This window comes from Carassius carassius, chromosome 34, assembly GCF_963082965.1.
Source record: "Carassius carassius chromosome 34, fCarCar2.1, whole genome shotgun sequence".
In the NCBI taxonomy this organism is placed as follows: Eukaryota; Metazoa; Chordata; class Actinopteri; order Cypriniformes; family Cyprinidae; genus Carassius; species Carassius carassius.
The window spans coordinates 17,670,735-17,694,069 of NC_081788.1; the positions used below are offsets into that span (position 1 = coordinate 17,670,735).

Here is a 23,335-nt window from a genome sequence, read left to right on the forward strand (position 1 = left end):
CTAAACATCATGTATGTGTTCTGCTGCTAGTGTTTCCTTTCATGACAAAATGTACACAGTAAATATGTAATGATTGTCCATGCTGCACTTGTAGTATTGGACATTGAACCAGTAAATTATTACAGTATCAGGGCAATAATTATACACTATTATTATTGATACTTCATAGGATATATTCACAGATATCTATTAGTTCACAGTTCATGGCGCGGTAGGTTAGCAACGGTTTGGTTTTAAATCCACCCCTACAGGATAGTGGTCACTGACTTCCAAAGCCTAGGTGCAATACAAAAAAGAAAGAAAGAAATTAATCTTTCATTCATTTATACTCCTTTTTATGAATTAACTTATGGATTGTTTTGCAATACTGTTTACTGTACCTCTTCCTCAGATAGACTGAATTCTTTTTTGAAGTTGAATGGTTGAGCAGATTCCGGAACTATTCCAGGAATTAGTTCTTTGCCATGAACGATAATCCTAAAAGTGGTTTTCACAAGGATTTTACTGTAAGACTATCGAACATGCCATTGTGAAACTGGTAACTGTAGTTTAGGCTGAGAATGCTACAGAGTGCAGCAGGAATGAGTCCTAAATAAGCAACTTCACTAGTCCACTTTAAAAACCTCTTTGTGTTTATAATCACACTCTTGCAAACTACTCAAACTTGTAGATGGTGGTGGTGGTGTTGACGTCATGTGACCATGGTGTAGTTCGTTTATAGCCTAACTTTAGCTTTTTACTTCTGGTGACTGTATTAAGGCCTTAAAAATTCATCAAAGTTGTGTTAATTTGTGTTAAGTTTTTTTTCGTGAGTTTATTTTCCAAAACTCAATGCAAAAATCCTATTGGCTTTTTGTCTAGAAAACTGGTGTAATGATAACTTCTGGTTTGGCCTTCAAAATTATGTCATCCTTGTAGCACTCTATTGTTCCTCTGGTTACTGATGTTAGTTTGCTAAGAAAGTAAGACCTGTCATTAGCGCAGCGTGTTTTTTCACACACTGTAGTGTCTTGTTCAACTCTCCTGATGAAGGTCACTCCTGAGGTGCACGTTTTTTAGTCCTTTATTGGTAACATAGCTGCAAGCTGCATTTAATTCCCCCAGAAACATCACATTCTAGATAAGAAATGTAAATAAAAAATGATAAACAATCCAGGAATGAATATACAATCTATTGTTCTAGTAAAACATATCTGTATATTAATGAGTTTGGTGAACCTCAGTTTCCCATTTGTCATTGAACTCTGGGTGCTGGTATCGCTGTTGCACCTTTACCATGTTTTTTCTGTGAAGACAACAGGCTGGATGAGTTATTTTTCTCACTCCTAGTGTTTGCAAAATTCAGGTATGTTCACTGAAGTTCACTTGTTCACTGTGTTTGTGTTAGTGACATAACACACATTATAAAAGTTTCATTACCTGTAAATGTACACATACTGCTCCTTATATGTTTCTTCCCCATTCTTTTACTCTCTAAATGTGTGTAAATGTGAGATTTGTCAAACCTGGAGGAAGCAAAATAAAAACATTGTTTTAAATATTATATATTATTTCATAGTCATTAATTTATCGAGAAGCTCGCCAACTTTGTGCACTAGGAGGCTTAAGTTTGCATAAATTTGCATCAAATGACAAGGCAGTTTTGGAGACAATACCGCCCTCTGAGTGTGCTGTAGATGTTACATCTGTCAATCTCTCCCTCACTGACCAGTCCTTGGAAAGAGCCCTGGGCATTTACTGGCATCTTGAACATGATCATTTCAAATTTCAAAACGATCCCTTACCTGATGATTTGCAGTTAGGTTGGGAGCACTGGAAAACCGATCTTCTTAACTTGGAGAAGATTCAGGTGCCTCGTTGTATTGTGCCTGCTGGGTTTGGGACAATCATGATGAGAGAGATTCATCACTTCTCAGATGCCAGCATGAGAGGATATGGCCAGTGCTCATACCTTAGGCTCAAGAATGAGCAAGGTGACATCCATTGTTCTTTGCTCATGGCTAAATCTAGAGTAGCCCCGCTTAAGGTCACCACAATCCCTCGATTAGAGTTGACTTCTGCGGTTGTGTCAGTTGCAGTGAATGATATGTTGAAGGAAGAAATGAACCTTGGAGATGCAGAAGCATATTTCTGGACTGACTCTCAAGTAGTGTTAGGTTATATAAACAATGAAGCTCGCCGCTTCCACACGTTTGTCGCGAATCGAGTTCAGAGAATTCATCGCACCACAACTCCTCAGCAGTGGCGATACATTCCATCGGATGAAAATCCAGCCGATTATGCATCTTGAGGCTCCAGCTGGTTCAGGATGAATGTAAGTGTTAATTGCGTAATTTTGTTGCTGTAAGGTTGATTGTGTTGTTTCATTTTTATGTATAAGATCTCATTACAATTTCCAATATTGTTTATTCATCTGTTTTAGCTCTTAGCTTTTAGCTCTTGTGAAGTCTATAAGGACAATAAACACAAAAGGAAAGACAGTACAACATCAGTGAATGAGTTAAATCCTTTATTCTTCAACAGGGCTGTCACAAGCTGCAATTCATATATCAGTAAGGTTAATTTTAAATCTATCGGACAAATACATTTCCGCAAAAGCATATACTGTACAATAATTCACCCTTTATGACAGCTGTCAACTATTATCACTGTTATAGAGCTGGAGGAAATGTTTTAATGGACTCTGATTATCTTTACACAGGAGACCATGGTGGAAAGCAGTGATAAAACACGCTGTATCAGATCTCCATTAATGTGTAGGTCACTCTGGAACACTAAAAAGAGTGACCTATCATGACAATGTGCTTTTTCAGCCATTCAACTCAACGATATTGTCCTTGTATACTCAGTGAGTGCTAACTGAAAGAAGTTTACATTACACTATCTGGAAATTACCTTTTGAAATCATTCAGTAAAAATAGAGATACAGTCAAAATACAAATGTTACATGTTTAATACTAATGTCATATTGCAAATCTTAGTTACACAGTCAATTTATTCCAGGCTTGATCTGTTGAACTACCATTGTGTTTGGATTTTTAAATGTACCGTTTTCCAATAATTTACCGAATTCAAATAATCAGTTATAAACTGTACAGTTCAGATACAGATTTAGGTATTAACACGAGAAATTCATTTTATAACTTGACACTCTTTTTTACACATCCGTTTGGTCTGTTTGAGATACTAATACAAAGAACCATAAAACAAAACTGTAAACAAAACAATACAGACATTACATGTGGCTACCTTTAAAAAAGAAATGTGAAAAAAAATAAATATAAACAAAAAAAGACAATCTCTAGAAGCCTCTTGGCTTGCGCTTATCATTACACAGGTCTAAAGCAGGCTCCATGCTGTGCTGAAGCTTTCTGGATGAGGTAGTCCTCCATACGCTGTTCCAGGACAGAGTAAAACTGGCGGAGCTGCTCTCTGGCAGGTGGATGATGAAACCACAGGGCTGCCACCAACACGACCATCAGAAGCAGTAAAAACAGAACTATACAGAGCCAGGACCCACAACATCGACTCTGTGCAGGGAAATAAAGGTGGAAAATGATTTATGGTGTAAATGTGCAAAAAAGCTAAATTAAAGTGTGGATAAAAATATATTTATCCAAGTGCAAATTCCAAATGATAAGAAAATCAGGTTGAAACTACAGTCGTGGCCAAAAGTTTTGAGAATTACATAAATATTAGTTTTCAAAAAGTTTGCTACTAAACTGCTTTTAGATCTTTGTTTCAGTTGTTTCTGTGATGTACTGAAATATAATTACAAGCACATCATACGTTTCAAAGGCTTTTATCGACAATTACATGACATTTATGCAAAGAGTCCGTATTTGCAGTGTTGGCGCTTCTTTTTCAGGACCTCTGCAATTGGACTGGGCATGCTCTCAATCAACTTCTGGGCCAAATCCTTACTGATAGCAACCCATTCTTTCATAATCACTTTTTGGAGTTTGTCAGAATTAGTGGGTTTTTGTTTGTCCACCCGCCTCTTGAGGATTGACCACAAGTTCTCAATGGGATTAAGATCTGGGGAGTTTCCAGGCCATGGACCCAAAATTTCAACATTCTGGTCCCCGAGCCACTTAGTTATCACTTTTGCCTTATGGCACGGTGCTCCATCGTGCTGGAAAATGCATTGTTCTTCACCAAACTGTTGTTGGATTGTTGGAAGAAGTTGCTGTTGGAGGGTGTTTTGGTACCATTCTTTATTCATGGCTGTGTTTTTGGGCAGAATTGTGAGTGAGCCCACTCCCTTGGATGAGAAGCAACCCCACACATGAATGGTGTCAGGATGCTTTACTGTTGGCATAACACAGGACTGATGGTAGCGCTCACCTTTTCTTCTCCGGACAAGCCTTTTTCCAGATGCCCCAAACAATCGGAAAGGGGCTTCATCGGAGAATATGACTTTGCCCCAGTCCTCTGCAGTCCATTTACTATACTTTCTGCAGAAGATCAATCTGTCCCTGATGTTTTTTTTGGAGAGAAGTGGCTTCTTTGCTGCCCTTCTTGACACCAGGCCATCTTCCAAAAGTCTTGGCCTCACTGTGCGTGCAGATGCGCTCACACCTGCCTGCTGCCATTCCTGAGCAAGCTCTGCACTGGTGGCACTCCGATCCCGCAGCTGAATCCTCTTTAGAAGACGATCCTGGCGCTTGCTGGACTTTCTTGGACGCTCTGAAGCCTTCTTTACAAGAATTGAACCTCTTTCCCTGAAGTTCTTGATGATCCTATAAATTGTTGATTTAGGTGCAATCTTAGTAGCCACAATATCCTTGCCTGTGAAGCCATTTTTATGCAACGCAATGATGGCTGCATGCGTTTCTTTGCAGGTCACCATGGTTAACAATGGAAGAACAATGATTTCAAGCATCACCCTCCTTTTAACATGTCAAGTCTGCCATTCCAACCCAATCAGCCTGACATAATGATCTCCAGCCTTGTGCTCGTCAACATTCTCACCTGAGTTAACAAGACGATTACTGAAATGATCTCAGCGGGTCCTTTAATGACAGCAATGAAATGCAGTGGAAAGGGATTTTTGGGATTAAGTTAATTTTCATGGCAAAGAAGGACTATGCAATTCATCTGATCACTCTTCATAACATTCTGGAGTATATGCAAATTGCTATTATAAAAACTTAAGCAGCAACTTTTCCAATTTCCAATATTTATGTAATTCTCAAAACTTTTGGCCACGACTGTAGACCTATAGTCGCACATGGATGTTATTTTGGTAGAATCTCACCCTGCTGTTATTCTTGCGTGCCTTCAGTATGTTCAGTTCTTCTCTACACTGGGTCATTCGGGACTGATAGCTGTAACACTCTTGCTCCAGGGCCTCAAGATCCCCCTGCAGCTCCATGCACTGCCATAGCAACCGGGTAACCAAAACAACACTATCTTAAACTATGTCCTTCGTTCATGTAGAAAAGGTTTTCTCAAAGAAGTACTATTTATAACTGAATAATTGTTTTGTTGTTTTAACTTTTTATTTGATTGCCCCCATAAAATAGTGACAATCCAAGTATGATCACCTTTGTTAGAAATTCACAGCTAACTTACAGCTAATAAGATTGTCATTTTCATATATTAAATAGATTATAAAGATTCTTGTCTTGCATATAAGTTCAATTGTAGTTCATTAAGAACAAAAAATTATAATGCATATTTAAAACTTATTAGAAATTGATTAAATTTAAGGCAAGACCCCATTAGTGAATAAGTAAAAAAAGAGGAAATAAATAAATATGCGATATCACCATACTTCCCTTTTCCATTTTATTACATTAGGGTAAATGTTTTGTATTACAAGTTTTCTGAAATACTGTTTAATTGCAAATGAGTCATATATATATAGACTCATTTGCAATTAAACAGTATTTCAGAAAACTTGTAATACAAAACATTTACCCTAATGTAATAAAATGGAAAAGGAATATATATATATATATATATTATCATACATTTCCAAAACAAAAATCTGAACACTGGAAAAATCTAGTTTTAAAATGTTTTTTATTTTATTGATATATATGGTTTTTATATGTTTGTTTGTTCATTTAACAAAGGAAATGTTGGATACCTCCTTTTAGCATTCCTTTCATTAAAAACAGCAAGAATTTTTTTAAAATTCATATTTCTAGGAATAAAATATAATATAGCCTAAATCAGGCAAAGGATATATGAACAAACCCTCTATTAAAACCTTCAGAATACAGATAAGAGCAAAAATGGGAAGTTTGCTTTATGCAAAAATGCCTATAAATATATGTATTGTAATACTGAAAGATGAAAATAGTTAAAAGGTAATAAAATAAACATATATGACTTGCATGTGTATTTCGATCCACTACTGTGAAATGGAAACAAAATAACTCAAAATCACAAAATTGACCAGTACAAGAAAAAAAAACAGTGGTTTTGTCTGCAGTGTCTTGCCTTAATTTCATTTGAGTGATATCTCTGGCAGCTCTTTACCTTTTTTTCTTTCATTTTGAGTCTGTGTTCAGTCTCGCTCAGTTGTCTGGCTATGCTGTTATCTGTCATCAGGAGCTGGTCAGGGGCTGAAGCATCTTCATGTATTTCTGTGCTACTGTTCCACCGATCATAGTTGTGTCCTGCGAGTGTGTGAAAGAAAGAGACATAGATGAAACAAGAAATAACAGAATCAGTATTTTCCATAAATTCTGAATGAATGTGAAGTGAAAGTCAGTTTTCCAGCACCTGTGAGTTCCTGTAGATGTTCTCTCAGGTTGAGGTTCTCCTCCTCCAGCTCTGAGATGCAGGAATGAAGCTCTGCTCTCTCCAGTAGCAGAGATTCACTCTGTTTCCTCAGCATCTCCTCCTGTTCCACAGAACGCTGCACAAACATATACACAGTTACACAACATACATGCTTGTTTGTTTGTTTTTCCCCCATACTGTACAATTCAGTGCAGTTATGATAGGGTGTACCGAAAGTAGGGTCCTGTGGTTTGTCATCTATTACAAAAATCTGTGATGTGTCACTCAAGTCCTTTGATTCTTTCATGATGGTTTCTGTTACAGTGGCTTTGGTGTACCTCCAAGTGACCCTGCAGCTGTAACATCTGATCGTTGCATTCATCTTGCCTCTTCTTCGCCTGACTCGAACCCACTTTCAGCTCCTCACACAGCCTCTGCCACCGCTCAGACTCTGCCTGTGCTGTCTGCAGAGCCCCCTGGTGGTAGGGAAGAGTGGGAATGAAAAAACTGGCTTCTTGGAACATGATTCACAAGTATACAGAAGCAGGTAATGTTGGGGATTTTGTTATATTTTTGATTTGTTTTTAAGATCGACCTCTACATTTGGTGTCTTACCTGAAGGTACTCCATTTTACTCTGAGCTTCTGCCTTCTCATTCTCTGCCCTCTGAATAGCCTTAAGAGCCTTCTGTTCATACTCCTCCCTCTGTTTTTCAATATTTAGCACCACTTTTTTCATTCCATCCTGAGGAGCCTTCTGAAAGAGACAAATTGCAACCTTTACCTTTAACTTTCTATTTCAAAACAAGCGTCTCAAACTCTCTGACCTGTACTTATCAAGGGCCAAGTTGAATCAATATACTGTTTTACAACTTAATTGACAATAAGCCATTTTAAACATTTAATTATTCACAAATATTTGAAGTAACTAAGTTTATAAGTCAGCTGAATTGAATGCATTGTAGCTTGCAAAGATGCAGTGTTGCAAGTCTTACCTTGATGCAAACCTGCAGCTGAGCCTCCAGGCTTTTGATCTTACTCTTTAGCAAGTCCTCATCACAGCGTGTCTGTGGGAGGAAAAGGAAATGTGTCTTTGTGTGTGTGTGTGTGTGTGTGTGTCAGTGAGAGAGATACAGAGAACCACTGAAGCAAGAGTTTTCAGTTTCTGTACATACACTGCATCCTGTCTTATAACTGCTTCCTTAGCAATTTGTTACAAGCAAACATCCTTCATTATTAATAATTCTTGACTGATTGCTACAGTATATTGGCCCTTGAGAAACATATAGAAGTTGTCATGAGCCCAAAATTGAAAAGTTTGAATGAGGGACGAGTTTGAAGCACTGCAAAAGCCCAAACAAACACCTCTCTGATGCGTGCCTACACTGCTCTCCATTTTGTGTGTGTGAGCTAGAAAAGGAACCTTTCTTGTTTTTTTTTTTTGTTTTTTTCTGAACGAGCCATAAGGAGCCGGATGCTGTCGGCCACAAGACCATCCCTCCAGCCTCTCTCTGTGTTACTGCTGTGACCAAACCAAGAAAATCAACAAATGATGAAGCCAGTATTAAGCAGAATGACATCATAGCTAATGTATGAGTAATGACCATTAATTTCAAAATATCTTTGTATTTGGTTTGTTTCATTTTTCTTTAATAACCACAGCTCAAAGGAAGCAAGAACATTTGACAGTCTGTATGAAGGAGTTCACATGGTCAGTGTGTTTGATTCGAATTCATGTACAGGTGCTTGTGTGCCTCAGAATGATGCTGTTTCAGCAGGAAATAGTTTACTAATGTACCTTCCACAGGAGCTCTGTAGAGTGCAGTAATGCGACGGCACTTTTCTGGAGGTTGGAGAGCTTCTTTTTAAGAGCCTCTTCTCTTTGTAAGGCCTCCTGCATAGAAATGTCACATTTCATAATATCAGTAACATATTAAAGACAGTAAGAAAGAACAGGTGTTTTTAAATATGAATGTTATGGGCTGTCATACTTCTAAATAGTCAGCCAACTGGTGTACATCCTAAAAAAAAAAAAAAAATGAACATTTAACTATTTGAGAATAGTAAATTGTTTGTTTTTAAACAAGCATTCTATTCCTTACTGCTTCTTTGACGGTAACAAATCCAGACCTGAAGGAAGAGAGTTCATAATGCTGCATTAATATTTACAAAACAGGTGCATTATGATTAAGTTTTTACTTTTAAAATATACAGTAAATGTAATTTGACTCACTCAGTCTGAATGCTGGCTGTTTGCAATGTCTTCTGGGTGTTTGAGAGCTGAGTGATGTCTTTCAGCAGAACTGTATGAATTATAAACACAAAATAATCATTGTAATATTACTAATATAATATTATTTTGTAATGTGTCACATCCTGGCACATATAAAAAAACACTGAAAAATATTTTTCCCCAACATCATGCAGTGCATAACACCAGTATGTTTTTACATTTTAATCTTACCATTACTCATTTGATCTTAAGTATTCATGTCTTAATTTAAAGCAGTGTTAGACATGACCTAGTGGGAGTTATGGTTTTTCATCAGAAAATCCACTAACCTCGCTCGTTTTTAATTTTCCCACGAAGCCGAAAAGATTTGAGTACTGGTACATTCCATTCGTCTGATTTCAGGTCATGTTCATCATTCACTGGATCCATGGAGACGGTCTTTATAATTTGTACATTTGATTTCAGTGTTATTATAGATGATCAGTGTTATCATAAAGCAGGGGTCTCTAAACTCGGTTCTGGAGGGCCGGTGTCCTGCAGAGTTTAGCTCCAACCCTAATCAAACACACCAAAACCAGGCAAGTGTATTGAGCCAAGTTGGAGCTTAACTCTGCAGAACAACGAACGGCCCTTCAGGACAAACTTTGGTGACCCCTGTTATAGAGGATATCATTAAAGATTATAAAACATTTTCTTGAATTTAATAATTTAAAATATGTAAGAATATATAGACCATAAAACTGGCGATTCATCAGTCACAGGACAAAGACCTGGTTAATATTCTCTCTACCTGCTTTGTAAAGTTAACGGCATCTCTCTGGAGCTTTATATTTCGACTTGTTATCGAGGACTGTCTGATTGACGTTAAGGTTTGTGTCATGTGCTCTGGTGCATGCAGGGTTTCCCTTGAGTATCTGTGCCTTGGCACTGCAGATAACAGTGCGTATGTGCCATGGTCCACTGGTCTTCTTTTGAAGAACTCAAACTGTCTTTTGCGATGCATTTCAGTTTTAATCCACCTTGTGTCCAGATCTCTCGTGGGACTGCGACATGATGTTGTGTTATTGCGATGGCTGATTTCTCTGTGCTTCACGGCACGCTGCTCCACTTTATACTCGTAATTTGCGGCAGGTGTACTTCTTTTGTCATGAGCATCCTCCATTCTGTCCCACTCTGAATAAGGTGAAAACCTTGTGGGATGTTTCAAGGCACTGGAATGTCACCTTACAATGTAAATGTGTGGTTCTTGAAGTGGCAATTTCCTGTAATTGAAAAAACATATTGTATTATCCGTCTTTTAGTGACACTATATCATTAGATCTCAGAAGTAGACCATCCAAAATAAGCAAATAACACAAAATGTGGATAATCAACAACTTTTGTAATAAAACAAGCAACAACAAAAAAAAAAGCTACAGTTATGCTGTTGTAGGTCGCACTTGTGTGTTCTCATTCTTTTCAGAGCTACAATAAAATCATGTTCATAGTGGCTACATATAAAATAGTAAATGCTTAATTAAACATACTGTAAGATGAAGTATGTCCAGTCATTCACTTCTGCTGTCATATTGTTTCAAAGGTTGTCATATTGTTTTCAAGTTACATGCAGCTGAAAAAAAGAAAGAAAGAAAAAACCAACCCATCATTGTTTCATTAAAAAATCACACGGACTTCATATATATGCAGATATCTTAATAATGACTTAACATGAACAAGTATGAACAAGATAATATGCAATGCTCCCATTAACTGATTTGCAACAATTTTAGGCACCACATTGCCTGAACATCTACATTACTTTACAACCATTTCCAATTAAAAATAAACAAATAAAACAGTAAACAATACTACAATAAATACATTACATCAAATGTCAAGATGTTTGAATAAATATCAAGTTGCAGCTGAATAACAAGCCTGCATTCAGTTACACTATCATAAAAGCCAAATGCAGATCAGCTAGAATGAGTTTAAGCATATTTGTCTCTTTATAGCTTTTAATCAAAGTAGCTACCTGTTCTGAGATGAGTCCCAGGAGTTAAAATAATTGTGAAAGCCGAGTCTGCACACTTTGAAGCTTACATGGCACTTGAAAACTAGTTAATTCAACAAAGGGCGGTCCATTTCGTTTGCCTTGCTTGCTTGACAGGAAGTAAGATGAACCTCACAACTTGTATGAGTTCCTCTATCTCAGCAGCCATGCGTTTTGAAACTGGTGCCACACACGGATGGGCCCTAAGATTAGGACTGGAGGGGTGGTTATATTGATTGTTTAAGTGTAGCAATAGTGGACGGGGAGGGACTGGAGAGAAAGAGAAAGACGACATAGAATAAATATTCCCTGCTATATCAAAGCAAGATTTTAAAATGCAAGCAGAAATTCAAGGTGGACTCGTGTTAGTGTTTATATGAAAATAAATTATTTTGAGCTGAAGAAATCAATAAAAATTATCAGTTAATTTTAGTTTGAAGTGAATGTAGAAACAGACTTTACAATAAGTAAAGTTTAAAATATATTGCTAGGCTGTAAATCGCCTTATGTTTAGTGTATAGAGCCAACTGTACATTTTAATGTTAGGCAATTCCCAAACAAGAATCAAAATGAACAGTGTTTATCTGTATTAAGACTTATTTAAATGCTTATTGGTATCTATTATAATCATTAATATGTTTGAATATTTATGCTAGCAACAACTTGCAAGTGTCAACGTTTCCTTTATTGTTTTTATGGTGAACTGGCGCCACCTGCTTGCTCCCTTTCATAGTGCAGCAGGGTTTCCCGGATGTGACAGATCGCTGGTTTTTGGAACATCTCGCGATACCTGAGGCGAGAGTTCCTCATCCTTGGTCCAGAAGGGCACAGAGACTTTTCGTCCAGGGATCCTGGTATTCACCCGTTAAAACATGTTATCGAGACTGGTGCTCGTTTCAGGTGGGTGATTTATCTAATGAAAGGCACCCTAACTCTTCTCGTTGATCGTGTGGATTATATAGGCGGTTTAATGAGAGAATGTGCAGTTGAAGGGTAAAATTAGGCCGCACGGTGTGAATGGCCGCACAGGAACCTGCAGATAAACAACGTGTTTATCTTTTCTAATGAATGTATTTTATAATTCAAATGACGTATTAAGTTCAGTGAAGTACAGATTTATGCTCAGGGAACAGTTGCTCTGTGAGAACAATCGTGGAGTTGTTGTGCTTTCTGTATGTCCTTGTATTGAATTGTTTAGCTGTTAGCTCAGAGCTAATGTACCTTTCAGACTTAACCATTTATATTGGCTGCGTAATAATTTATATTTTCTCAAATAATAACATTTCCTGAATGTGAATTCTGGAGTGCAAATGTTGAAATTGTTTTTAATTTGCCTCATTTCCTAACCTGATTGTTGACAGCTTGTAATTTATAATCTTAAAATCTTATTTCAAAACAATGCGAGTTGTTTTTAATAGTATGTTAGTACTATTGAACTAATGAAATGTACAGAGCATCTTTTAGACGTGACAAGAAAATTTTTATTTCATTTGTTTTAAACGAATCATTGATTCTTTTAAATAAATCACTGTTGCACTCAATAAAAGATGATTGCAAGTAGTAATGAAAGGCGTTGATGTTTTCAGTCCTTTTCTAACTGTTCTGTTTTCTGTTTATTGTAGGTCATACCCTGAAAAACAGCGGGTCCTTTGGCGCTTGGTATGTAAAAACTTTCATTCTTTTGGTCAGTGCTGTGTATATCAGTCTGGGGTTGAAGAGAACTGCAAAACAAATGACAATCAATGACATCCATAAACCTCTAACCCTGTCCTGCTTTTCCTCCTCAGCCTGGTTCAGGCCTCTCGTTCCTTTCATCAGTCCTCCCAGAGTCTTGCACCTGTACCCCCTCTCCCCGAGAAGGGAGGAAAGGTCCGTCATGGCATCTTCCCAGAGGAGCTTTTCACTCTGCTGTACCCCAAGACCGGTGTCACAGGTGCGATTCTCAGCTTTATTGCCTCCTTTTCAAGTGTTTCCCAGTTGTCCAGGTTCCTTTTTGTCTTTTAAATAAAAAAAAGAGTTCATTCTCAAAGTTCACTCGAGAGCCAGTCCGTTGATACACAGGTTTGTTTGTATCAACAGTGTTCTCTTCTGTTTGCAGGGCCTTATATGTTGGGCACTGGTCTGCTCCTCTACATGCTGTCTAAGGAAATCTACGTAATCAATCACGAGACATTTGCTGCTGCGTCAATCGGTGCAGTCGTCATTTACGGCGTCAAGAAGTTTGGGCCCAGTGTGGCCACCTTCGCTGATAAAATCAACGAGGTGCAGAAAGTGTTTTGTGTTCAACAGAAATGTAATTAATGATATTAATGTAAACAAATGAAATTGTGCGGCAAAACACTGAAATTGCATTGAGACTGGAATAGTATCTGCTGATAAATTTGATGATGTGAACAATTACCCCAAATGACTGTAGCTACGGGATTTGTTTGACTAATATTCAGTTCTCGCTCTTCCTCTGCAGGATAAAGTGGCAAAGGCTCAGGAAGTGAAGGATCAGGCCATGGCTAGCCTAGCTCAAGGCATCGAGGATGAGAAGAAGGAGCAGTGGAGAGTAGAAGGAAGACACATGCTCTTTGATGCCAAGAGGGTGAGGAGGACAGAATAGCCAAAGAATGTGACATTTTTCCAGTGAATGATCATCTGCCTTCATTTATTATCCATAAACATCACAAATCCACACTTGTGTTTACATTTAAATTTGGAATTATTTACAAATAACTTTTAGAATGGCACTAAGTAGTTTTGTGATGCTCCTCTTCCTATTTTCCATCAGAACAATGTGGCTATGCTGCTGGAGACCAATTACAGGGAGCGGCTGCACATGGTGACCAATGAGGTGAAGAAGAGGCTGGACTACCAGGTGGAACTTCAGAACCTGCACCGCCGCATGGAGCAAGAGCACATGGTGAACTGGGTCGAGCAGAGCGTCATCAAGAGCATCACTCCTCAGCAGGTACACGGATTATGGTCACTCCATTGACACTTGACTGTATTCATATTATACACAGGAAGCATTTGTTCAAGGTGGATAGTGTTGTTTTTCTAGAGAAGAATTATTATTTGAGTTTCTCTAATTATTATTATTTTCAGATTTTTTTTTTTTTTTCAGAATCATTTGAGCATTTCTGTGGCCTGTTGCATAAAATGCTTATATTAGACTTAAAAGTTTGTTGTCTATTTTTTTTTTTTTTAAAGTCTGTTACATTAAAGCTTAGATTGGTCTAATTTGAATCCAAAAAATACAACCATTACCCCTTGGTAATTGCTTGTTGGTCAGACTAGTTCTTAAGACACAGCACGGTCCTAACATAGAGACTAAGATTATGTAACTGAACACTGGTCAACTACCAATGAGGCCAAATATAAATCCTACTTTAATCCAGAATTTGTATACATGAGTCATTTTTAGCTTGGCCTCTAGATGTAGTCTTTGTATTCAGTCCTTCAAGATTTTGAGGGATTCTTGGTGTCTTATCAAGGTCTAAACATGTCAAATTAATGTTGTTCTTTAGCTAATTTAGGTTGCACTTTATTTTAAAGTGTCAACATTTACTGTTATTACTTTAATACATGTAACATGGATAACATTGGCACGGTAAAACAGGGTTCCCTTAATTTAGACAAACTTTCACCCATTTATGGACCTTTACCACATAATAATTGTTCTGATAATGTTATTACTGTTTTTGTTTTTTCTTTCTTTTTTTTTTTACTGTTATCTCTACAATGTATTTTTTGTTTGTGTCTTTCAGGAGAAGGAAAGCATCGCCAAGTGCATTGCAGATCTGAAGGTCCTAGCCAAGAACACTCAGGCTCGGGCTTCAGTATAGGTCTCTGTCAATGTCTAGTTTTCATTCTAAATGAACCATTTCCTCATGATCATGCCAGTCTGGCAGTGTCGTCAAGTGTACATACCCATATTAAATAAAAGATTTGGTTATTCATTTAATGCCTTTTCTGTCCTTTTTGTGTGAGGATTTGAAGAACTCCAGTTCTCCGTCTTGCAGTCCTGACATTAATAGTTTAAATGTTCTGTTGAGCTGTGAGGTGGCATTAGTAAGATCATTTATATTTAACAGATAAGCCATACTTTTCACAATGCCTCTACAAACTAATTAATTATCTTATTAACTGTGCTCCAAGTACTTGTTTTTATTTTGAACATCATTTAAAATGGTTGAAACATATTCTCATTTTTCTTTTAAAATTTGGCATAATATTTAGTTATGGTTATATAGCAAGGTGTTTACTGTGATGTAGGTGTACAGATTCAGCCTGGGGTCACTGTGCGTCACTTGTAGACGTCACATGGCTGTCTATTAATCACAATTCGTTTGTACTCAGAGGAAATGGAAAAACCTACCTGCTATTACCTTCTGATTTACTATTATTCAGGAGTTACACTTTGACCTCAGCTTTTCAGAGCAGGAAGTCCAAAATATTAGAAGTGCATGGAGAAGACTTGAGGATATGTCCAAATTCTGGAGTGATCTGAACCTAGATTTCAAGATTTGCAGTTAAATTTATTTAGGATTTTCTCTAAGGTAATGTACAATCATTTGTCTATGAACATGGTTAGTTTCAATGATACTTATTTAGTATAACTGCTACAAACGTCAAGGCACTGATATCTGGCGATTTACACAGATTGATATGGCAGTGGCTAGTTTGAAGATACAAAATGTGGTTCTATCTTAATTATTCTAATCTGTGTTGTCTTTTAGAGGAGTGGTAATATTAGTGTTTTTCTTTTTTGGTTTGTTCTATGGTGTAACACTTCTGCTAATGTTTTCTTCTTGCAAAGCCAAATTTGTTAAGTTGTGATACAGAAAGTTCCAGCTTTGAGCTGTCAGCAGTTTTTGCTGGTTTATATGTTGCACACTTCACGACCGGACAGTTCTCGACCTTTTTTGAGGAACTCTGAGACCAAAAAGCAAATCAATTGTTGAACATTAATTTCTACATTGTTGTATTGTAATTAGTTAATGAAAGCCAGTCTTTCTGCCATGTTTTACATACTTCATTTGAATGATCTGATATATTAATTATAGAATTACATTTTCACTATAAATTTGAAAATAAATGTCAAGTTACAATATTGATAAATCAGGCAGTATTCACTAATTGACTGGTTGAATTTATAATTATACTTTTCTTAAGGACATCAACTTTTGTATATAAAAAGCTCTTGTTTTGAGATTTGCCTTTAAGCAGCTTTAAAGGTTTTGAGGATGTAACATTGCAAGTATCAGCTAGCTTCATGCACATACAAGTACTTGATGACTGAACACTTTAACATCTTTTTGAAAAGTTCAGTGCTGTGAAACCACAACTGATGAACAAACACTTCTTCATAACTTATGTAGCTGCCTGCCTGACATGACAAATGTTCATCTGCTAATTTTTCCAAATGGTTTTATGACTGATAATGTTATTATTATAGGTGTTAAAAAGCACAGTCAAAATGTACGGGAGGAACCCTGTCCCGGTTTTCCAGTCGAGGTACAGGTATTTTCTCGCCTCTGTCAGCAATACCTTTTACTCTTTATTCTGCGGGTGGAATTTGTACCTGAAACACAAGTAAGGGTGTTTCAATATAGCACGCCATCCTGCCTTCTATCTCTCTCATATCGGTTCTCATAACAGTTGTCAGGAAGGTTGTCGTTACAAAACGTTGTGAGGCAAGGTTAATAAAGATGATTAAGTATTTGATTTTTGTTTCCAGTTCCCCAGAAAACTTTTCCAATAAAATTGGACACCCAGAATTATTCAGACTCAAGATATTGTTAATTACAGAAATAGTCAAACTAGTATATCAGAAGTGGGTGTCCACATTATTTTTTGTTATATATATTTTTAAGAACAGTTCAGTTTAGAATAAACTGACAATAGATAATATTCAAAATAAGAAATGTAGTGATGAAAATTATTATTTGATAATAATAATTATTTACTATTATATTATTTAAGTTACAAAATTATTATATATGTATGTGTGTGTGTGTATATATATAGATAGTCTATACAGATGATTTGTGTTGTGATTATATTATAGAGGCTTCTCACCTGAGCCGCTGTCCCAGGGCTCTGGCATGTCTCGTCACAGTGCTAAATCCATCTACAGTAAGTACAAAACCCACTTAAATAACATAACATAAAAAATAATGTACCGTAATTAAAACTTGACTTTGATGCTTTAGTGCAAAGGAAGGGGTATTCAGAATCAATCAGCAGACAACAAGACCACTTTCAGTACAGAGTAGAGGTAAGATTGAATCCAGTTTGTGTGTTTGTTAACTACACTTATAAACTAATAATTTAGAAATGTTCATTTGTGCTGACTGCATGTTACTGATGCATAATCTTAATCTGTAAGCACAATGCCAACACCCACTTCACTAATGTGTGTTATACAAAATAACAGACAACCGACGCTTATCTTACATGCACTGTAGAGATCTCCACACAAACTGAACTGTAAAATGCGATGACTTAGCAAGGCTGATTTTCACATGTCCCTCTTTAACATAAGCCTCTGTGTGATTCATATGTGATAATAAAACAACATACAATCTAATTCTCTTTCTGTTCCCTAGCACCTGTTCACCTGTGTGTTAGATGGCAGAGAGGTGAGCAGCACTGATGACTGCGTGAACAGGTTAAAGAATATGGATAGTAAAGGGAAAGTGTGGGGTCAGGATATGATCCTGCAGGTCCACGCCAACCAGCTACAGCTGTGTGATATAGAGACCATGGGCAGGTGTACATTTTTTACATTTTATGCTCAAATACTTTAATCTGAGCAAATACTTTTGCCTTTTTAAATGGTTACTAACATTAAACTCTTCCTCTGTTTCCTGAATTGTAAGAGGTTTTGGAGTCTGTGCGCTTGAGTAGCATCCTGGCGATGAGAGCTGTTTTGGACAGTTGTGTGTTTGACTCCCTTCTCATTATCTCAGTTCAGGATCCTAGCCAGAGAGCTCCACGGGCCTTCCTGTTTCAGTGTGAGGAGATTGGGGTGAGGAACAACACTCTGCAGTGTAGTCAAAAATGTTAGATTCACCCAATGGTAGATAGTGGTGCATCTGCACACTATAAATCTGTCATAATATATCTTGTGGTTTGATGTGGGAGTTTCCATTCCACTCCCTCTGTCAGTGCCCTGATTGTTTTATTATTATTATTATTATTATTATTATTATTATAAAGATATCTGTGATGTTTTCAATGGCTAGGCTCAGGAGGTGGCAAATGATCTGGAAAAGGCAATACAGCTAGGAGGGGTTGCCACACCACTGCTTAAAGAACCAGAGATGGACATCAGGTCAGCTGCTAACTCACAAACATGTTGTACTGAGAATCAGGCATCAACTTTAAATTTGCTAAAATGTAATTATTTAAATGGACATTATTGATTATTTGGAATCATAAATTAAATATATAATTATTATAAAATAATCTGTAATAAGTGACTGTATTATTTTTTTTTTCTCTTTTCTACAACCTCAATTTTTATCTGTGCTGTACTGACAGTGATATATTTTCTATTTCTTAGGAGCCATTTGGAAAGGATGATTGGTTGGGGTTATCCAGGGAGCATGAAGAGACCAGCTCCCATGCAGCCAAACCCTACTCCCCCAGAATTCCCACTTTCTCTGTACAGCAACTATGAAGACTATGGTGACCACTTGAAGAGTTCATTTCACTCAGAAAAATACATGCCTAGTAGACCCTCTCTTCAGTCAGTTTAGATTGAAAAATTTAACATTTTTAATTTGTTATCTTTTAATTTGTTATTTAAATTAAAGTGCTAATGTATCATGGTATAACCCATTTTTTTGGTAAGCAATAGATCTTTTATAATTATTTTCCCAGATGACAGACCCACCCACTTCACCCACTATGCCATTCCTCAGAGATGAAGCCCATAACAGGCCAATGCAGTCTGAGCAAGAGCAGACTCATTCTCCATTCAGTGTTGTAAAAAGAGATTCGGATGGTTGTTTTTACTGACAATTTTGCACAGTATACTGTTAATCTATTCATTCATAAATCAATTTATTGACATTACCTCCATCCATTTAATTATTCTTTATAGGAGATTTCAATCATGTAGGAGCTGACATTGAGATCTTTACATATAAAGTTGTCTCAGCTTTGCCAAAACATGGTGGATGCAAGAAAAAGAAAAATGCTTAAAAAAAATTGGTGAACAATTAACACATAGTACTTATTTTAATAATTTAATTTAATATAATTTATTATTTTTATTTAAATTTTATATGTAAATAAAATCTACAACATTTCAACATTATAATTTTTTTACTATAATATTTAAATATAGTTGCAAGTATACCCCCTGTGGAAGAGTACATATCCTATCTGCAGAAAATAAAGTATGGCTTCAACCTTCTGGTATGTTATATAAATTTAATTTTTATGATCCCAAGACTACCATTAGACAACTTCAATGTATATTTGTTTTCAGTAGTCTCATTATTCAAAATTCAATGAATTTTCAATAAAAAGTTTACCATTTTCATGCTCATCTCTGCTTGTGACAGAGGAAGCTAGATGGTCACCTAAAGAATCCTCCTGTTTCTGATTTTGTTCGCAGTCTCGTTTCTTCCCTTGCTCTTGTAAGTATCTGTTGGTTAAGCTTGTTTGCATTGCAGTCACATTTCATACATTTGTTTTTTCATCAGGCAATGAAAATGGATGTGCATACTTTCAGACTGCATGTTAAAAGCTGTTATATTCCTGAAACTTCAGATGAGTCAGTAGGACCTGGCTTGTTACCTGTTTAAAAAAGTATAGCAATGAATAAGAAAGAATAAGAAAGTTGTATAAGCATGTACAATTTTGTATTAGGTTCCTTAAATCATCGTAGTCCATGGTTCCTTAAAACACCTTTAACATCCATGGAATCTTTCTAGGTTCTAACATCCAAGGTTCTTTATAGTGGACAAAGGTTCTTTTGATGTTTACAGTGTTCTTTCCGCTAAGAAAATTGGTTCTTTTATGAACTGTTCACTGAAAGGTTGTTTGGGGAACCCAAGATAGATATTTTATGGTATCGCAAAAAAAAGAAGGTCCCAAAAGTTCCTCCTATTTGAACTTTTATTTTCAAGAGTATACATTCTGTCCAGAGTAAAGGCTTTACTTTTGATGATTTAGTCACTTGTGCACCACTGACATTTTACATCATGTCACAGAGTTAAAGGTCAGGAGATGCACCATATCACCCCTCATCACACTCAGTTCCTGAATGTTTCTTCATGCTTCAGATGGTGAGTCAGTATCCTCCCAACATCCCTCCCACAGTGCTGAGTCCACTGCTCACAGAAAAAGCTCTACATCTCCTGGGAAAATGTATCACACCAAATGAGGACGTACTGTGGGGCAGTTTGGGTGACGCATGGAGCATCCCAAGGTCTTCTATTCTACAAAATATGTTCTTTACAGATTAGCAAACATAGGAGAAAAGTTCATGATTTTTCTGTATTTGTTTTCCCAATCAAATCCAAATGGCCAAACGGGGATCAGAGCTTTCCTTACTACCCTGAATTTTATGACGGCTGGCAGCCACTTCCGCCCGGCCCATCCCAGTCCCCTCCCGGCAGCAGGCAGCTGTCACGGAGCAACAGCGAGCGTTTCCCACTCGGGAATGTCATGCAGAGGTCATCAGAACAGGTAAAATCTCTCAGAGGGCAAACTTCACCTGATATTAGCATGAGGTGGTCATAAAGTATGTTAGGTGTTTGACCTATACATCTTAACCTAAGGTATAATACAATGAACTGTGTACAAATTAGTGTTTAACCTCACTTTCAGGAAAATGGAGCCTGGAACACACCATCCATGCGGTGAGACATATCATGTGAACTACCTTCTAAATACCCCGATATTAGTTATGCAGTTGTGACAGCAAAACATTGTTTATTTAACTTTATAAGTACATAGCTTTTAATGGACACTAAAGTTCACTAAAGAATGTAAGAGGTAAATTTCAAATCAAGTCTAGTAACACTTTTGTCTTATTTTATGGCAGGTCAGCTGAGCTGCTGCTCTACATGAGGATGCTCTGTGACTTCATGGCAAGAAACAGTCAGGAACTGAGTGTGATGCAGGGTGACATGGTGCAGGTAATAATCTGACCTTTAACCTCTTGATATGTAAACACACTTTAGGGGTGAACAAGTGACTAAATCAATATAGCAAGTAATAAGTGACTAGATCAATATACATTTTTTGGTAACACTTTACAGTTAAGGTCCCATTAGTTAATATAAGTTAAAACATTAACCAGCTTTAACTAACAATGAGCAATACACATGTTAAAGCATTTATTAAACTTTTTATAGTTTATTAAAATACAACTGTTTATTGTTAGTTCATTTCCAACAATTCCAACTTGATTTTAATAATTTTATTAAATGTTAAAATTAATATGAAGTAATTAAGAAAAATTACTTCATATTATTTTTAACATTTAATAAAATTCTTAATTCATTTTTACTAAAGTAGTAACTAATGATAACAAGGGTTTTCTTTTTTTCCTGCGTGCAGAAAATGCATACAGTTTGTGCTTATACACTGCTATGCTTATGTAAATAGGTAACCGACAAGTTCGGGCAATGGTGGAAAGTGAAGATCAGTCATAATGAGGAGGGTTATGTGCCTCAGAATGTTCTAGAGCCTGTCAATGGTCAAAGGCCAACAGGAAGTCATGGTTTCAATAATGTATTAAGGACATACTTAACAATGGTGTTATTCTATTTCCTTTTTTTTTAACATCAGCTATGTGAAAACACACAAAAAAACTGGTCTGTCAATGTATGGCACCCAATTTTTCAGCACTGTTTGGTCTTGACATGTATTACTGTGTATTTAACCAGCTAATTGATTTTGGTTGATAGATTGATACACAATTCATTCATGTAATTGAAATTTGCACCTCTTTATTTTCAGCAAAATATGAGAGGTCCTCCATCTCTAGATATTAATTCTAGACCTTAGGAAGTTAAAGCCTGGTTACAATACAAAGGCTTTTCTAAAATGTAAGAAACCAGTTCTATCACCATTAATTTTATCTTTAAAATAGTCAAACCTAAAAAACAAGTTCCCTTAGAAAATGTAATTGAATTTTGCAGGTCTTAGCCATTAATTAGCTGGAAGAGCACATAGAGTTCATTGATTCTTTAGACTACACCAAAATGTAGTTATGATATTTTTATACATAACAGAAATAGCTTGTTACTAATACAGTAACATGCTCCAAAAAGTTATTTATTAACTTGTTGAGTTTATTAGCTTGCTGTTTTTTTTATATTAACCATTTGATTCATCATGTACTTGTGTAGGACAATCCAGAATCTTGGGGTGTTCAATGGAGCAATGTTGCTGGGAATGAAACGGGATGATATCAGAGCAATATGTCCTGAGGAAGGAGGTCGAGTCTTCTTCCAACTGCAGAGCGTCAGATCCACCATTGCGGTAAGTAATGCAGTGAGTAAACTCTCACATCTTGTACAAATTCAGATATTTACAGTATAAAGCGCTTTTCATTGTGGTGAAGTGATTCACAGTATTCAGTGTTTCAAATGTTTTTAGTGCCTGAGGCAAAGCACACAAATGTCATCAGTGTCCATTTCCTTTGCAGCTTGCCAGTGAGGCTTAATACAGTCAGTATGGTGGCCGCTGATAATCTGAGGACATTGGTGCATTTTGATATCAAGAATCAATGTGTCTGGACCTGAATAAACAAGAACTATTCAGTAAAAACCTCAACATTTCCATTCATTAGACACAGATCATAGTTATATTACCTTTCACAGATGCAAATGATGTATACGTTTAAAGCCTTCATTTTATTTATTTGATACAGATTGTTCCATTAAATTGATTTCCACTGATGTCACTGGGGTGGTGGGCACTTTTTAAATTGTATGTTATTTAGCTGTTACATGTGCTGAATGAAAATGAATCATGTCAGTAACACTTTCCTAATTGTGCATTGTACATTAAAAAATGGTCAATAACCAACCCATTTTGGTTGACTTATTGTCTTTTTTTGCCTAAATGAACAGTTTATTAGTCTTAAAATAAACTTTTGATTTTGGGGTTAAATATATATTTTATTACATTTAAGTTACAGTTTAAGTTCAACAATCTATTTATGCGTTTGTGTTTAACCTCACAGCAGTAATAAAGTTAATTAAATCTGGATGCGTTTGTTTATTAGGATAAAATCTGATCAATAAGGCCTTTAAAAAAAAACTGAACACAACAGTGCTCTACTTTATTGAGTAAAAATAAGGTCACCAATAC

At 36.5% G+C, this 23,335-nt stretch overlaps 2 protein-coding genes and 2 pseudogenes across 3 annotated transcripts; 2 read left to right on the top strand and 2 right to left on the bottom strand.

The window, feature by feature from the left end:
- Positions 1 to 216: 216 nt before the first annotated feature.
- Positions 217 to 1,744, bottom strand: LOC132114939 (deoxyribonuclease gamma-like; annotated as a pseudogene).
- A 1,570-nt stretch (positions 1,745 to 3,314) lies between these two features.
- On the bottom strand, positions 3,315 to 11,174 carry LOC132114562 (TRAF3-interacting JNK-activating modulator-like). Of its 2 annotated transcripts, none has more exons than XM_059522738.1 (14): positions 10,985 to 11,174; positions 9,761 to 10,232; positions 9,300 to 9,408; positions 8,971 to 9,040; positions 8,840 to 8,867; positions 8,729 to 8,758; positions 8,536 to 8,631; positions 7,733 to 7,804; positions 7,354 to 7,494; positions 7,077 to 7,214; positions 6,739 to 6,874; positions 6,493 to 6,632; positions 5,261 to 5,380; positions 3,315 to 3,530 (listed from the first exon to the last, which is right to left on the bottom strand). In XM_059522738.1, exons 2-14 carry the CDS (start codon positions 10,130 to 10,132, stop codon positions 3,330 to 3,332), a joined length of 1,653 nt encoding a protein of 550 aa, XP_059378721.1. In that variant the 5' UTR covers positions 10,133 to 10,232; positions 10,985 to 11,174; the 3' UTR covers positions 3,315 to 3,329. The 2 variants fall into 2 exon arrangements, with proteins under 2 accessions (XP_059378721.1, XP_059378722.1); XM_059522739.1 differs by lacking the exon at positions 10,985 to 11,174 and adding an exon at positions 10,497 to 10,565.
- Positions 11,175 to 11,763: 589 nt separating this feature from the next.
- LOC132115185 (ATP synthase F(0) complex subunit B1, mitochondrial-like) lies at positions 11,764 to 14,954 on the top strand. The gene is made up of 7 exons (XM_059523578.1): positions 11,764 to 11,902; positions 12,625 to 12,661; positions 12,790 to 12,935; positions 13,101 to 13,264; positions 13,467 to 13,592; positions 13,779 to 13,958; positions 14,758 to 14,954. The coding sequence occupies exons 1-7, from the start codon at positions 11,875 to 11,877 to the stop codon at positions 14,833 to 14,835; spliced, it is 759 nt and encodes a 252-aa protein (XP_059379561.1). The 5' UTR covers positions 11,764 to 11,874; the 3' UTR covers positions 14,836 to 14,954.
- A 1,515-nt stretch (positions 14,955 to 16,469) lies between these two features.
- Positions 16,470 to 22,928, top strand: LOC132114563 (epidermal growth factor receptor kinase substrate 8-like; annotated as a pseudogene).
- Positions 22,929 to 23,335: the final 407 nt, after the last annotated feature.

What these genes read in the sequence shown, in the direction of transcription:
- LOC132115185 (XM_059523578.1), top strand. Translation starts at nt 11,875, where the DNA reads ATGTTATCGAGACTGGTGCTCGTTTCAG. An exon ending in AGCGGGTCCTTTGGCGCTTG is followed by an intron (nt 12,662 to 12,789) that starts GTATGTAAAAAC and finishes TTTCCTCCTCAG; the next exon opens with CCTGGTTCAGGCCTCTCGTT. An exon ending in AGAGCATCACTCCTCAGCAG is followed by an intron (nt 13,959 to 14,757) that starts GTACACGGATTA and finishes TGTGTCTTTCAG; the next exon opens with GAGAAGGAAAGCATCGCCAA.
- LOC132114562 (XM_059522738.1), bottom strand. Translation starts at nt 10,132, where the DNA reads ATGGAGGATGCTCATGACAAAAGAAGTACACCTGCCGCAAATTACGAG. An exon ending in TTGTTACCGTCAAAGAAGCA is followed by an intron (nt 8,759 to 8,839) that starts GTAAGGAATAGA and finishes TTTTTTTTTTAG; the next exon opens with GATGTACACCAGTTGGCTGA. An exon ending in ACATCTACAGGAACTCACAG is followed by an intron (nt 6,633 to 6,738) that starts GTGCTGGAAAAC and finishes ACACACTCGCAG; the next exon opens with GACACAACTATGATCGGTGG.